Source organism: Seriola lalandi, unplaced genomic scaffold, assembly GCF_002814215.2.
Source record: "Seriola lalandi dorsalis isolate HSWRI2012SDOR001 ecotype SW California unplaced genomic scaffold, Sedor1 jcf7180002053433, whole genome shotgun sequence".
In the NCBI taxonomy this organism is placed as follows: Eukaryota; Metazoa; Chordata; class Actinopteri; order Carangiformes; family Carangidae; genus Seriola; species Seriola lalandi.
Window position 1 is genome coordinate 32,271 of NW_019523986.1, and position 16,959 is coordinate 49,229.

The following is a 16,959-nucleotide window of genomic DNA, read 5'->3' on the forward strand; positions in this document are numbered from 1 at the left end:
GAAAATTATTTTTTGTTGTTGGAAATCAGGATTTTTGGGTAACAGCTGGAACTGATCCCAGTGTCCATAGTTTGCCCTTTGATAAAGTTTGATATCCTTTTGTTTGATGACGCTGCTTTCAGGGAACAGATCGGTGATTCCCAACCAGGGGTAACAATCCCATGGGGTACTTAAGCAGTAACTAATTCAACTAAAAAAATAGCAGTTGTGATTTGATTAAATTCTTATCCATATATTTGTGTAAAGGAGAAGACAATAAACAGCCAATTACAAAATGGTGTGATGATGATGTTGAATAAATCTACAATAACCTTATGCCCAGCAATGTGAGACAGTTGTTGCAACATTTTGCAATTAGAAATGGATGAAAACTGGTTATCCAACAAACAGAGGTTGGCATACTAAATGTAGGCTAGTGTATAAACAGCTCAAATAGTTAAAAGTAAAGAGTAAATAGTTGAAATAACTGATCGTAGGCTAATGAATAAACAGCTTAAATAATTACCCAAAAGCAGGCTAGTGAATGAAGAGTTAAGATGTGTTATGTTCGCTAAAAATATTGGATAAATAGTTTAAATGGTAAGCGAAACGTATGCTAACGGATTACCACAGAAATTGTTTTGGTACCCTAAAGTACTAAAACTAGGCTAATGGATTAATGTTTGAAATAACTACAGGCAGCCTAATGAATTAATGTTTGAAATAACTACAGGTAGCCTAATGAATGTAATGAATAAACAATTAGCTAAGAGTAATGAAGAAACAGAGGAAATAACTAAAAGTAATAGATAAATGGTTTAACTGTCTTGCTACTTGCACAAGTGGCGGTGCTAAATGCAAACTTGACCGACCATAACACTGACAACTAAACTGTTTGAAAAAAAAGGTGAAACCAATATCCCCTAACAATTAGTATTAAGTAACATCCAGTTTACAAACCATTAATAAGAAAATATTTGGAATTTGACGGACAAGGTTGATGGAGGGCTACTTGGCCTCATCTGACAAAAATTTTTTATTCACTTTGACTTTGACTGTGTGGTGAGGTGTTGTAGCCCCCTACAGATTAGTACTGGCAGAAACTGGAAGAGTCAGTGCAGTATTCCACTTCCACTTCCTGTTTGTGTTTCAAGGACAACATCAGAGCAACATGCCTTCACAGGTAGTGGACATCAGAAACTGTAGCAGAGCTGAGAACAGGCACAACATCTGCTTTCTGTTTACCCACATAATCTTGTTGAACAGGCATTCCTGGCTGAAAGGTGCTTCAAGGGTCTTTTCACATGAGCCTTTTAATGCTGGTTGGCATGATGAGTGGTTTTCCTTGTTAGTCATGGTGGTGGGCTGCAACTAAGCAAATGCCATCAATACGCAAGCGTCATCACTGATGAAGTGCTCTCCATCTAATTTTTCTTCTTTCCTTCCATTCTCTACGTTTCCTCCGTCTACCATCACTCCATGCTGCTTTTCTGCTTTTAATCGATTTCCATGCTCTATCAGTAAACATGGTCTTTGTGTCACAGTAAGAGCATTCCTTGCTCTTGCTTTGAGGACTCTTTTTGAGACAGCTCCAGTCATAGTAGACTTTACTCTTTTAACACTCGTGATCTTTTTCATTTAAAAAGAAATTGTGTTGATAAAAGCCCACGATTGAGGAAAGTAGTACCTTCAGCTAACAAAGCCTGTTTGTAACAGGAAGGAAGGAGCATTATCTCATACAACAACAGCTCAACAGGCTGTGTTTGTTTTCACTGGTGTTAATGCATAACATTAAGAGTCTGGATATTGTTATCTGCTTCTGCTTTAGTGTGTCTCAGACACACTCAACAGGTCAACAACATGTCCCTCGCCTTACCTCCACTTTGAATGTCAGACAACCACAGTTTGTTCAAAGCTGTCTTTCACCAAAACACTGAAGACTCCACTCATTAACAACTGTGTGCAGCAAACACGTTGCTGTCTTGAAGAGGGACTCTTGAAACCGCATTCAGAGGAAGAATTGCCTGACACACTCATCACCTGTCAGTCCACAGTCTGGCTCAACACAATAGCAGCAGCACAATGATAGAAAAATTCTCCAACTCCAAGATTGCTGTCACCACGGTCACCAAGACATAATAAACCTTGGAGAGAGAATGACAGAGATTTAAATTGTCAGCACCGAAATCAAGGTCAAGAGTGAAATATGTCTTCTGTAAATAGAAAAGGGGGATTTCATGATGTGTTAAAAAGTATTGCAGAGCTATTATAGAGTAGTAGCTAGAGTTATTTTGCCAGATGATGAGGAGGGGTTGAGAGTTCGGAAGGATACTGAAGGAGGCCCAGTGGTCAGCAGCACAGTATGGGGTTCAGTCTGTGTTTTTGGGGTGATGAGTGGGGGTGAGCTCGTCTCTCTGCGATCCCATCAGCCCTGGGCTGAGCTCTTAATGCGGCCCTGACGCCTTGCTGGCGCAGGGGCCACGCTGCCTCACATCTGGAGCCAATTACCCTGGAGGGGCTGTGACAGAGTCCCCCCCACCACCACAACCCTCCATGCTCTGCTCTGCTGTCCAACACAGCTCCGACCACTCTCACAGTTACATTCCTCCAGTTTTCACAACACCACGCTTTATTTTTGTCGACCCCTTTTTCCTCTTCTCATCTGTCTTACAAAAAACACACCCTCCAAACTGACCAGGATTGTTCTGCTGTTTTTATTTAATCGGCTGATAAAGAAGGGTATCAGGCGGTAATGATGGCTTTGGGGTTTAAGACACCGACTATGTAATGTCAGTGTTCCTTGTCTGAGTCTGGCTGCGGACCTATGTTGCATGCCTTTATTTCCTATTGGCTCTAATAAAGGCAAAAATTGACAAAAACACTGTATTTTTAAAACCAGTATCATCAGCAAAACATGACACAAAGTCATTTGGCCTTACCACTACAGCTTGGTGTAATTTCTGCAGAATAATGCCATCCTAAATCATGTCTTCCTGTGGTAGAGCAGTGGCAGTAAACACCACTTGTGAATAAAGCATGTTTAGTACCAAATCAGCTTTTACAGGTGTGATTTATGGAGTGCCTTGGCTTCCACACAGTAGAGCCCCTGGGATGTGTGTGTGTGTGTGTGTGTGTGTGTGTGTGTGTGTGTGTGTGCGTGTGTGCGTGCGTGCGTGTGTGTGTGCGTGCGTGCGCATGTGTGGCTGAGTAGAGCATGTAGGTTTCTATACAGCCTTACCTGAGGAGGGGTTTGCGATCTTGTGACTGTAGGATGGAGGTTAATTCTGGTGCTTGGACTCAGTGACTGATGGATGTAATTGAGTTTGTGGTGGTTCAGAAGGTGTGGTGGGGATGTATACTGGCCCCATAGGATTTCTCTCACTGGGGTCAAAAGAGTTGGGAACAGGTTTCGTCGTATCTGGGCCATACTTTCCTTATTCCCCACTGCCCTGTTTGGCACCAATGCTATGCTTCATTAGCTGCAGCTATAGGGTGTACCTGGGCAGGGAGCCAGAGGATTGAGCTGTCCTGGGTTTCACAGACATAAATTGGAGCATAGACTGTGAAGTGAATGTGGAAACTCTACAGGTGGCTGAAATTAAGTCATATCAGTCTGCTCTGAAATATGGGAGGCTTTTGGTAGCTGGCGTTATGCTTGTGTACAATAAAATTTTGGCATGTTGAAGAGATATATAACTAGTACTGTATGTATTCGTGCCTGTCTATCTATCTAAGGCATGCACGTGTCTATGTGTGTACAATATACACATGTAGCCCACAAGTCTGTGTTCTCACTTAGATGTCTACAGTCATGTTGAGTTTGTCCACGGGTGCATAAGTCAAGATTCGGGCATGAAAACCACTTACAGAGAGAAAGTTAGACGATGCAGGGCAAAGAGCCACAGAGTTGACAGACAGAGGGAGAAAAAGAGGGAGGACCGCCGGTAGAACAAAGAAACTACAAATCATCCTGGACTGTAAAAATGCCAGCTCTGGCTCTGGGGGAAAACAAGGGAGAGAGGAAGTTTAACATTTTTTATTTTTTTTAAACTTACTTCATCATAAGAGAGAGGCAAGCAGAGAGGAAGAGGGGGTAGAGGGTGAGGGGGAAAAAATGAAAAAATTTGTTTATCAGTCTTATTCTGCCCTCTGCTGGACAGTTCAACAAAACAGCTTTGAGTGGAAGGAGCTTTACTGGAAAGAGGAACACTCATGATCTTTCTTATACTGTTAACACGAAAAAATGCCATTAAAATACCTTGACTCTTAGGTGTTAATTCAGGCAGCTAGAGTGAATATACACTAGAATGTTTACTCCTGTTGGTCAAGGTGATCTGCAGCATGAATTCTAAAAGTGTTATACTTTAACCTACTATGTCTGACAGAGAGTTTCAAGCCTTTGCTGCTTATAGCTGAGAGTGTATTCACACTCCTGCATTGAGGCAATCCACTATCTGCCTGCTTCACAATTACAACCTTCTCCGCTCAGTAAGGTCATGTCTGAGAGGTTGTTTACAAGACAGTCTGTATCCCAGGGATGTGTAAGATCTGGGACCTGGGCTCTTTATTCATAACAGCTGGAGGAGAGAGATGTGGAGCGCTGACATTTGGCAGAGTTGGGTGAGAGGTCAAGTCTAACACCAATAAAGTGAAGACTTTGATCATGGCATTTATGGATGTAGCAGGCACAGCACAGACAGAGAGAGCGAGAGGGAGAATAGCATGGATAATACAGCAGCATTTAAGAGGACAGACTAGGGAAAAAAATAAAGAATGAAATTAATTTATTGCAAATATTTGTCTTATGCCATCATTTCTGAATTTATTTTCCCATTAGCAACTGAAATTTCCATTGCTGGATTGCCCCTTTAAATTGAATTTTTCTTTTAATTTCTCTAACATAGATGAGAAATCCCATCTGCTTATATGCGACATGAGTAAAAGGCCATAAGGAGAAACTATTTTGCCAACTGCTATTTAAGGGAACTCAATCCTTAAATATGGTTCCAAAGCTAATCTAACATTTTTGTAAAAAGCAGTAAAATGTAAAGATATTTAGTCTAGAAAATATCTGAATCAGCTTCCAAAATCCACCATTTGTAATTTGCTTGTAATTGTAGGATATGTACTCCTCTGTAGATAATTAACTGTCACAAATATCCAGACACAACACTAAGGACACAACCTCAGTAGTAGCTACATCTCTTATCATGGTGTTAAATAAAAGATAATATTAAAATACAAATTTGCTAATTTCAGTTCATATATGTACCTGTATATTTATTTATGCATTTATTAATTTACTTATCTGTGTATTGACATATTAAATTTTAAGATAGGATAAAGCACTGATGGGAAATCAAGTGTTACAGCAGCAGGAGAAAAGATGCATAAGGGAAAAAAACAGGAAATTAGAAATTAAAAATAGAAATTAAAAATAGGAGCGCTTCACTATAAATCAAAATTAAAGTAATACACAAAATAAGTATAGGAAAGTATACAGTAAAATAGCATACAATACTAATTATACTGCATAAGATAATATAGAATGGTATAGTAACAGTGATGGTCTATTGTATATCGAATGACTTAATAACAGATATGTAGTACAAATGCGTTATCAAAGAAAGAAAGAAAGAAAGAAAGACAGAAAGAACGAACGAAAGAAAAAGAACTTGTAGTCCGGTCATGTAGTTCACTATAATTGCCATCAGGTGGCGGTATGTTCTCACTCAGCACAGGACAGGTGAGCAATCACAATACCTTCAGCGAACAGCGCGATGCATCTTGGTCAGTATAGTACCAGACGCCTCTCTCCAAACAAGAACTACAAATTCAGCCATGTGACACACCAAACCACCAGTGACAGGTTGAGAAGTTATGTCCTGTGTGTGTGTGTGTGTGTGTGTGTGTGTGTGTGTGTGTGTGTGTGTGCGCGCGCGCGCGTGCGCGCTACGTGACAAGTTATGCGGAACTTGTTCTCCCTCTGTTTGGCATGTCAGTGTTGTGGCTTCCTATTTACTGAAACTTATTGAAACAGGTTCACAAACAAGACGTCGTTTTTGTCGGCTGACAGCAAACGTTTGTGCTGGGAAGCGGGAGCTCAGTAGGAACAAGTTACAAGTCAGGATGAATGTAATGCTGCGCACGAGCTGACGCCAAATTGGTATATAGAAATTATAACTATGAAATTATTGTAGCATTGTTGTTGGTCATTGTTTATGTATAGCAGCCGTGAATGGTTTTTTAACAACTGTTTTATTTTTTCGCCTTTTGAATGCTTTTTTACTTTCCGCGTGAGACTCAATTAGTTAGATTAAAAAAACAACAACAAGAACAACAAAGAAACAAAGATGAAGTTTAACGGTTATCTGAAGCTCCGGATTGGTGAGGCGGTGGACCTGAAGCCGACAACCTTCTCCCTCCGCCACACTGTCATCTTCAATAAAGCTGCTCCAGCCCTGGACCCTTACATTGTGGTGAAGGTGGACGACTTCAAAATTGGACAAACTCACACCAAACAGAAAACCAACATGCCGACTTACAACGAGGAGTTCTGCCTCAACGTGAACGACGCGAAACAAATCGAGCTGGCGGTTTTCCACGACACTCCAATCGGATATGATGACTTTGTGGCCAACTGCACCATTCAGTTTGAAGACCTCATCAAATCCTCCAACACAGGAGAGATTTTCGAGGGATGGGTGAGTGAAAAATCATTTTTTCAAGGTAAACGTGTTGTGCAGCCTCATAAGTCTGAACAGGGCCGGATTTACATATAAGGGTGCCCGGGGACACAAATTTCCTGTTGGGACCCTATTGACCGATCCCCGCCCCACCACCCATATGAGAGCAGAGATGGGCAATATCACAAAATGTGGTTTTAATCCAGTGTTGAGTAATTGCAGGACTACAATCACAGACACTACTATATATATATATATGATTCATTAATTGAATGTGCTGCATCACATGCATTAAAACACAAGACAGTAAACTAAATTTGCCAGCACGTATACTGGGGTCCAAGCACCCTGAACCAAAGGGGCACTGACCTCTGGAGACCATTCTTGAATATAGCTTAAACAGGTTGTTGATCTGTACTGACCATTGATGAAAGTATCAGTACTCAAAAAGAGAAGACTTGATTTTAACAGTATCAATATATCACTAGGTGTTCACCCAACCCTATCAGAGACCCAGATACCAAGCAATACTCTTATGCTAGAACAATACCTGGCCCCAGGTGCTCAATGTGTCGTTCATGCACACAAATTTGATTTAAAACAACTTCAAATATTCCATGTCAGCTCAATATTAATAGGAGGTGAAAGTAGATGTTTCAACATTGAGCCCCTCTACAACGTCAGACACTAATGCAGGATTTGACTTTGTTGTTATTGCACATAAGTGGTGCAAATTCTGAGACAAATATTTAACCAATCAAATAACTAAGATCAGTTTACATGCATTGGAGTTGGTTTTGGGGCCCTAGTAGGCCTGGTGGCCCTTTACAGTCTCGATTTAATCCAACCTTAACTCCAAGAAGCAATAGCCTCATGGTTAAATGGCAAAAACCGGAGCCTGAGGTTGACGTTGTAGTAGTGGAATATTGTTAATCAAAGAACTTGAAAATAGCCATATTGTGTTTACAGTTAAAGTTATACGAGAAAGGTCAAACACCTAAAGTTACCACAAATCCTATGTACTAGGTCCTATTCTTTACACAGTAATATTGCAGTTTCTCCATGAAAGCTTTGACACCTGCTGAACAGTATTTCAGAAGCAAGTTCAGGAAAGGCAACATGCTATTAAGCTTGGGGCAACATTCATTGCACATGGCTTAGAAGCTTTTAGTGTGATCATAATTGAATATGGTCTGAAACCATTCATGCTGCTGCTCTGGCAAGGTTTTAATTCTGCTTATGAAGACAGGTTGCACCACAGTGCACAGCATTTGACGTCCCTGTATGAACAGTTGTATGACGATATGACAAGCGTAACCACAGGGGCAAAGTAACGCTTACTTATAAGACTTTATATAAAAGACTTTATTTGTATAGCAGTTTTCAATACAGGTAGTGCTAAATAACAGTTAATATTTTTATTTTTATTTTATTTCTTTAAAATAATTTTTGTATGATTTAATTGGAAGAAGTTGTCTGACATCAAATATCTTATTTCAGCAACGCTTGTGGAGTGCTGCTTGTTAGACTGGTCACCTGGTTTGATAGAGCTGTCTTGCGTCGGCGTAGCAGTGAAAGTAACAGTGAAACTGGACATTTATATTTGTAGATATTGTCACCAAGAGGGAGCATATGGATGGAAAATAAAGTAGGGCCTAGAATTGAACCCTGGGGGACACTAGAGAATAAGTTTGCGGCACATGAAATTAAGCCAGCCATCCACACAGAGAAAATCTATTAGGAAGGACCTGGAGCAATTTAAGGCCACATCAGTGATTCCTGCCCACTTTTCCAGTCTGTCAATGAGTCTTTTATGGATACACAGTGGATCTGTGTTGAAAGCAGCCCTGAGGTCCAAAAGAACTAAGATGGAGCAATCACCAGCATTTTCAGCCAATAGAAAGTCATTACAAACTTGAAGAAGAGCCAAAGATCAAAAAGCAGACTGGAATATTTATATATTATCATCTGTTAAATGTACTTCGTTGATTGAGGTGTAAATGGAATAAGAATCTTTCTTAACTTTAGTGCTTAAATATTTCTAATGCTCACTTGACAATTCAGGGTAAAAATGAAAAAAAAAGTATCGTATAAGTCTTAATCACTTCCAGACACAAACAAAAACTGCTAGCTCAAACTGGAGTTTCCCTCTTCTCACTTACGTTGATCTTTCTAGGTCTATAAGCCACTGCAGGTGCTGCTGAGTGTAACCTGAACCTGTCCAGGCCTGGAGCAGGCTGAGGTGGTATCGACTACGAACCATAACACTCTCACTAAATGCAGATTTGTCTCCATTCTACAGACATATTCTCCTCAAGCACAACAACAAAGGTTCTTTCAACCAAGCACATTTTTCCTGAAAGAAATTTGTCAAAATTGTCTGAACTTTAAGTTATCATATACTAAGCAATGGCCTGTCACCAAAAAGTATACAACAAGGAGTTTACAGTAAATGTAAAACAGATAAAACAGGACAAAACATGAAAGCTTGTATGTTATTGTACATTAAAGACAACTGCCTCAATTTCACATACTTATATGTACATAAATTAATAACTTTATAGAAATTAATAATAAATTCTCGATTCTCACCACAACACCTTACTGACTTAATCACACCAGACATCTACATTGATCTGTCATGGTGTGGAAAGGTCTCTTAGCATGGCGTGACGGTTTATGGCTCATGTAAATAAATTGGTTTTGTGTGGAGATGAGAAATACATAAACGTGAAAAAATCTGTATATTTTTGATCTGGACGAGTGCCGAATAGATTGAGAAAAACGACAACAAAAAATAACATTGAAGACTGCTTTGCACAAACCCTCACTGAGACCCCAAGCGCTGAGGGGAAGTGGTGTGAAAGTGGAGCTTGGTCTGTAGTTTTAGAAGTGATTGGTTAGTGCAGTAGACTTTTGGCAGTTCAAGATGCACACTTAAAAGTTGTTATCCGCTACATCTGAACTGTGAAGGCTTTTTGTTCTTTGCTGCAGAGAAGAAGTGCTGGGCTGGTTTGTTTCACATATGAGGCACAAGCCTCCACACGCCTACACTGCTGTTTATCACAGTGTTCCCACCATCTGATCAGTGCTCAAGGGCTCACTGTTAAAATACTCACTCTCTATTGGCTCTTATCCAGATGCTCTAATTCCCTTTTCCCCCTTTCATCTGTGCACATGATCCAGCTTGATGCCCTTAAACCCCACAAAAAGATGAGTGTCTTTGCTGCCGTTGAATGGCTTATAAGTTCAATGTAAGCGGAATCTGTTAGTTACTCAACTCCTTCTTTTAACTCGGAGTGAAGTTATTGTCAGGACTGACATCATCCATCTGAGACATCCACCATATGACATTTAGACACAGGGCCAGTTTCCTTTGCCTCCCACCTGACACAACATTGTGTCATCTCTGACTTTTTACTCAGTTATTTGAACTCCTTCATTCACATTTTGCTGGGTATAATCACTATTCAGGTATGTTTGGTGTGAGAGTTGTTACTCAGACTTGAAGTAGGTCTTTCTGAGGAGCACTGAAACTGAAAGAGTGTTTAATATGGCACCTTAACATTTTCCAGCAAAGTGTACTGTGCTTTCTTGACTAAAAAGGGCCCCATACCCAGTTTCTTAAAAAAAAGAAAAAGAAAAAGTGACTTCCTCCTCTGTGATGCAGCATTAAATGTTCTGCTTTTTAACTACAGCATCATTATGTGAAGGAAGGGTGGGGGTCCTCATCCTGTCCAAAACCATATTCTAAAGTCAAATAATTCTTAAACAATTCCAAAGCCAATATGATGACTATCTTTGTTGCAGCAGAGGGATAGTAACACAAAGAGGGAATTTGACAACAAACAACAAAAGGTAAAGACAGACTTGAAAAAATATCTCCTTTTGTCCAGCTGAGCTGTCTTGTCAGAGTAGAGACAAATTTCAGAAATTCCCTAATACATTGCAGCTTTTTAGTTCTTTTTATCAGGTGAAAATACCAAAGATGACAGACAAAGAGGAAGTCTTCACCTTGGACAAGTCAGAGTTTCAGTCTGGACTATAGATTGAGATACAGGATATGAGCAGGTTACTGAGAACAAAAGTGGACATCTTTGAGAAGAAGTGAAATGAACACTTCCTTGAGATAAAGGTTTTACACTAAATGTGCCAACTGAGTGGCAACATTTGACGCCACACTGTTTTGTGGGCAAGGGGTATTTTCCAGGCGGAGTCTGTGTGTAACGTTAATGCATTTATTTAAGGGTACAGTGACCTAAGTTTCCAGTCGGTGGTTGCTGCAGGAAGTATCTTGTTCTGTCAGCCTATTGCTGTGAAAAAGATGCGCTGTACGTATTTTTACTTCATCATTCACAGCTGAACATAAGGTAATAACCACTTCAGCAACCTGCTCAACCTGCCTGGCCTGCTGTGCTGTCTTTGCGTCCAAATTCCTCCAGACAATACGTATACACCGAAGTATGCAAAAAAATGCTGTTTACATAGCTGCATCTTAAGTGAACTAGAGCTGAAGGAATGATGCTCAAAGTCAAAAACATACACCTTTCACATGCCCTTTTAATCCTGTTCCTATAACTAAAACGTCTTTGTTCCAACAACTCTTTCTAAGTTTCAAATATACTTTCAAATCATCAATTATGCCTTTTTATGGGGATTTAACTTTTGTTTATTGTATGTTAGATTTTGTTACTTATCCTTAGTTATAGATCTTAGTCGATAGATCTTAACATCTGCTCTGTTTCGGATCAGCTATATGGGTATCTTGTGTGCAGAAATATAATTGTGCGTTTTTGTTTGTGTGTCTGCAGATGGACTTGGAGCCAGAGGGCAAGGTCTACGTCCTTATTACGCTTAATGGATCCTTCACTGATGGTAAGGCTGCTACTGTAGGTTTAAATGCAGCCCTGTGTTTCTCCTCAAGACTAATTATAACCATCCCACTTCTGCTTCTTTTTTTTTTCATACTCTGTAACTGCAGTGCTAAACATTTATGCTGACTCATTTAGTCACTGTCTTCTCTTTTCTAGTCTGTGAAACACTGCCTGCAGTTTTAAATTGTTATTATATGCAGGCCATTGAATACCTAAAGCTCAAATGTGCAATAATAGGCTTTGAAAATAAGTGTGTGTACACTGCATACATGCATACATGGATACTTGTGTGTGAATTGAGTAGGCTGGTATGCGCTGTCTATCTAATTTGTTGTGATGAGAGGAACGTTTGCTTTCCTCAGACATCAGAAGGCATCAGTGTTTGGCACACCTGTTTCTTGGACATGCACTGGATCTTTTAGCCAATGAGAGGTTTAAATCAGACAAGCATGAAGTGACCTTGAACGTTTATTGAAGAAGTCTGTGATTAAATTCCACTTTTTTTTTTATCTGCTGCCATCATACCTCTCTGAGAGGTCAATTGACTGTGGCCAGACTGGTTGGAGCTGACAGAAAGGTCTATAGTAACTCAGATAACCACTCTTTACAACTGTGGTGAGCAGAAAAGCATCTCAGTATGTGCAACATGTTGAACCTTGAGGATGGTGGGCTACAACAGCAGAAAACCATGTCATGCTCCACCCCCGTCAGCCAAGAACAGCAATCTGAGGCTACAGTGGGCACAGGCTCACCAGAACTGGTCTGATGAATCTGGATTTCTGCTCAGGCAAGCAGATGGTGTGGTCAGAAGCAGGATTCAGTGGCATGAATCCATGAACCCAACCTGCCTTGTGTCAACAGTCCAGGTTGGTGTAGGTGGTGGAATATTTTCTCTGCACATTTAGGGCCCTTAAAACCAATCAACCATCTGGGTCCTGTTGCTGACCGTGTGCATCTCTTCATGGCTGCAATTTACCATCTTCTAATGGCTGCGTCCAGCATGCTAATGCAGTGTCACAAAACAGAAGTCGTCTTGAAATCGATCTAATGAACATGACAGTGAGTTCAGTGAACTTCAGTGGCTTCCCCAGTCCCAGATCTGAATCGGGATGTGGTAGAACAGATTGGCGGCATGAATGTGAAACTGACAAACCTGCAGAAATGAGGTGACGCAGTCATGTCAACATGGACCAGAATCTCACAGGAACAAAGGTTCCCCTAGTGTTTTTCCCTTGCTGTTTTATGTTTTATTCAACCTATTTTAACACAACATTTTCTGAACTTTCAAGATCTTAAATCCTAACACACCACATATTCTGAGATTTTTGTTTTGTTGTTTTTGTATTTGTTTGTCCAGAGTCCAGGGGGATGTTTGTTTTCCAGCAAAGCACCATACTGTCACAAAACTCTGTACAAACATTGAAGGTCAAGCCAAAGACAAAAAAAAAAACTGTCCAGAAGTTTTCACATCACTGTGGTGACAACCCACAACGAGGGTATGGGAGGCACTGAACAGCACTGAATATCAACAGCTGCAAATATCACAGTGTTAAAAGAATATTTTCTGACATGGATATACTGCATATCTACATATTGAAAACATGAGAAAAATCACATAAACTAATCAAATGTTTAATACCACGATGGTAATACTATACTATGATACTACCATACTAATGATACGATTCCACTGAAGGTTGATACCTAATATTTGATTATTGCTCTGCACTTGTCAGTATCCACTGTAAACTTCTTTTTTAGAGTAAAACTTTGTAGATGTGCATATGATAAAAGTCGTGCAGTGTACATAGGATTTTAGTCTCACTTGTAAAGCCCTCTTTTCACACCCCTACCACACACAGATCTGTTGTTTGCAGGGGCGTTCAGGGGGCTCAGTAGACAAGTTTCCGTAATGCATGTGTGGTTTTCACCTCGGAATAGACACTTGCTCGACTACACTTACTGAGAGCTAAATAGAGCCAAACTGTGCAGATGTGTACAAAGGTAAATGTAGACATGCACTTAAAGTCACAGTTAAGCAAATCCCTCTCAGTATTCTCAGTAATTTAAAAAAAAAAAAACTAAAATTTTATTGTGGCATGCATTTTTTTTATGCAATAGTTAGGGTGTTATGATCTAGAAAAAAATAACGATAATATTACAATATTTGGTTAAATTTTTTAGATATGCAAAATCATCAATCACCAACTGTTGTCAAGCTGGTGTCCATCATGTTGGACTGAATAATGACATCAAGTAAAACCTCACAACATAAAACAGGGCATGTTGGACCTCGCCTTGGATTTATCTATCAAATAAAAATTCATTGACAACAATTTGTCAATTAATTTTTATTTGACAACAATTTGTCAATGAATTTTTATTTGATAGATAAATCATGAATTTGTTGTCATTTATCAAGCAAAATGCCAAGTATTTGCTTGTTCCAACTTGATTTGCTGCTTTTCAGTGTTTTTACAACATTTTTAATGGAATATCTTTGGGTTTTTGTCCTAAATAATTCATCGTTTAGTTAAAGAAATAATTGACATAGGACCCAATAATAACACATAAAGTAATTTAGGCATGGATAGTAGCCTTCATTTGGAACTGGTCTGCTGGCCGATGCTTAGCAGGTGGTATAGAGTGGGCGTTTGGTGTTTTTTTTGTTGTTTTTTTAAGCTTAGAACAGCTCCCTGCTGTGGCCTGAAAAAGCTTTGGGAACAATGAGAGTGAACCGAAAGAGTAAAGTTGTAGGTCAAAAAACCAAAACCATGACCTGAAATATGCATAAAGCCCTGTAGAGCTGAGGAGGCCTGCTGAGTCATGTGTTAATTCTTTTGCCACTACAGTTGACCCATTTAATATACAAGTAGTGATGTGATCCATTTTAATTTAAACTATATATTGATTGTTGCTGCTTTAAAGAAATCCCACAATATGGCAACAGTGATCAGTTCTAAATTCTCAAACTTTGGCTCTTAGGTGGTCCTGAGGAGTTGGTGTATGGATTTATGACTTGTTGACAAAAGTGCCTCTTCTCTTACTGTTTGAACTTTTACTCTCATCTTGTTTTTAGATGATGCCCTCGTTAAAGAGAAGAAGACCTACAAGCAGTTTACAAGGAAGCGGCAGGGGGCCGTGAGACGGAGGATCCACCAGGTCAACGGACACAAGTTCATGTCTACTTTTCTCCGCCAGCCCACCTTCTGTTTTCACTGCAAAGAGTTCATCTGGTGAGACAGTCGAGCAAGGACGAATCACTTGCTGCCTCCATGTATCTGTGTAGACTGTAAACTGGATCTGACTGTCTCTGTCTCTGTTATAGGGGTGTTTTTGGAAAGCAGGGTTACCAGTGCCAAGGTCAGTCAACTTTATTTTCTCCTCTTCTGCCTTTTGACACGGCTACTTAAACATACAGGCATGAGTTCTGAGTTTGACATTGACTTGTTGTCTTTTCAGTGTGCACCTGTGTGGTTCACAAACGATGCCACCAGCATGTCGTCACAGTGTGTCCACGCATGAAGAAGCCAGCAAAAGAACAGGTAACAGTTTGACCGTCAGTTTACACACTTTAATCAACTAAATAACAGAGTTCCTGTTCAATAACAGTATCACTATGCTGTTATTGACAGATCAGTAACAAAGCATGTTATTTCTGGCATTTCACACCTTTCAAGCTGGGTTTTCTTTTGTAATGCAGGATGCACACAAGATTAAGATAAAGACAGTATCCTCATACACACACACACACACACACACACACACCTCTGATGAACACCTGCAGTGATCAGCGGACTGTACAGGTTCCTCTTTCTGTCTTGAGGTGGTCACTGAGCCAGAACATTGTTCTATACAGTACTTTTCCACACATGCTTGTTGTAGCATTTTCATAAATTGCTATAAATACTTGTTGTGCTCTGTTGTACAATAGTTTGCTGAACACTGCAAGTTTCTCTCAATTGGGGGATTCATAGAGAAGCAAAATGCAGGAAAACACAGAAGCAGTCCCACTATGACAGCAGTAGGAACTAAACATTTTTCACAATGCAATCTATGTGGCAATTTATGGTTATTTAGAATATGTACACACATGGTTGAACATACTGTTGTAATTCGCAGTGGTTAGATCAGTGTGTCTCTTCTCAGCAACCCGTAAACCAAGGCTTCAGCATCAACGTCCCTCACAAGTTCAACATCCACAACTACAAGTCGCCCACTTTCTGTGACCACTGCGGCTCACTGCTATGGGGAATAGTCAGGCAGGGGCTGCACTGTAAAAGTAAGACCCATCGTAACTTTCACATTCAAAATGAGGATCTCAAATGTCCTGGTGTCTCTTTCACAAGTGTTTCTGTCTGTGTTGTTTCTCTCTTCAGTCTGTAAAATGAATGTTCACATCCGCTGCAAAGGCAACGTTGCGCCAAACTGTGGGGTCAACAGTGTGGAACTGGCCAATAGGCTTGCAGAGATGGGTCTGCAGGCTGGAGGGCTCACTAAACGCAACTCAATGGTACAAAGGCTGAGATGTTTTGTTTGTTTTTTTTTTGTTTGTTTTTTTTTTCAGAATTAATCAAATGAGTATAAAGTATATAAAGTAAGTATATATTACTTAAATGCAGTTTGAATCAGGATAATGTAACTGGTGTTTTGTTTATTTGTTGGTTTTTGTCCTGACAGGCCAGAAGTCCAAGTCAGGTGAGTGTGCCCCCTGAAAGGAGACGGAGTACAGACTCTCAGCAGCAGACCCCTCGGCTGGGGATTTCAGACTTCACGTTCCTTCAAGTGCTTGGGAAGGGCAGCTTTGGCAAGGTGGGAATGATGAGAGATGATAACAAGAAATGCTGTGTGTAATGAAATGATGACCTAGGTGATGAATGGGAAAGAAGGCCAAATGTAGGGGCATGGATACTAGAAAAAAAATGTACCTGCTTTCATCTACAGGCATTTACTGACTATTTATCAGTCAGTATTTCTAATACCAGAATAAATGTACTAACAATAAACAAATCCCAGGTGGCATCAAGGTGACGCTGAATCTGAGAAAACTCATCTGTCGGACTGTGTTTACGTTGTGTCTGCAGGTGATGCTGGCGAAACTTAACAACAAAGAGCGGGTGTTTGCCGTCAAGGTCTTGAAAAAGGACATAATTTTGCAGGACGACGATGTGGAGTGTACCATGACCGAGAAGAGGGTGCTGTCACTGGCTCGCTGTCACCCCTACCTCACACAGTTGTACTGCTGCTTCCAGACTCTGGTTAGTACAGCCACACACACACTTGTACTTGTGTCACGGTTCGGTAAGTTTTTACTGTGAAGGCAAATAGTTCCTCTTCAGCCCATGGTAGAGGCGTGGCTCTAGGGTTGTCAGTGTCGGCTGGTCGGCCACTTCACACCAGACTGAAATATTTCCTCTACC

At 40.3% G+C, this 16,959-nt stretch overlaps 1 protein-coding gene across 1 annotated transcript in view; it reads left to right on the forward strand.

Annotated features, from left to right (window-relative positions):
• Positions 1-5,974: 5,974 nt before the first annotated feature.
• Positions 5,975-16,959, forward strand: part of prkcha (protein kinase C, eta, a) — a 21,325-nt gene continuing 10,340 nt past the window's right edge. The window contains exons 1-9 of the mRNA XM_023401064.2: positions 5,975-6,683; positions 11,477-11,540; positions 14,619-14,775; positions 14,868-14,902; positions 15,002-15,084; positions 15,689-15,821; positions 15,919-16,052; positions 16,220-16,351; positions 16,624-16,797. Coding sequence (XP_023256832.1) covers positions 6,333-6,683; positions 11,477-11,540; positions 14,619-14,775; positions 14,868-14,902; positions 15,002-15,084; positions 15,689-15,821; positions 15,919-16,052; positions 16,220-16,351; positions 16,624-16,797 — 1,263 coding nt within the window. The 5' untranslated portion in view covers positions 5,975-6,332. The remainder of the gene's footprint in view (positions 6,684-11,476; positions 11,541-14,618; positions 14,776-14,867; positions 14,903-15,001; positions 15,085-15,688; positions 15,822-15,918; positions 16,053-16,219; positions 16,352-16,623; positions 16,798-16,959) is intronic.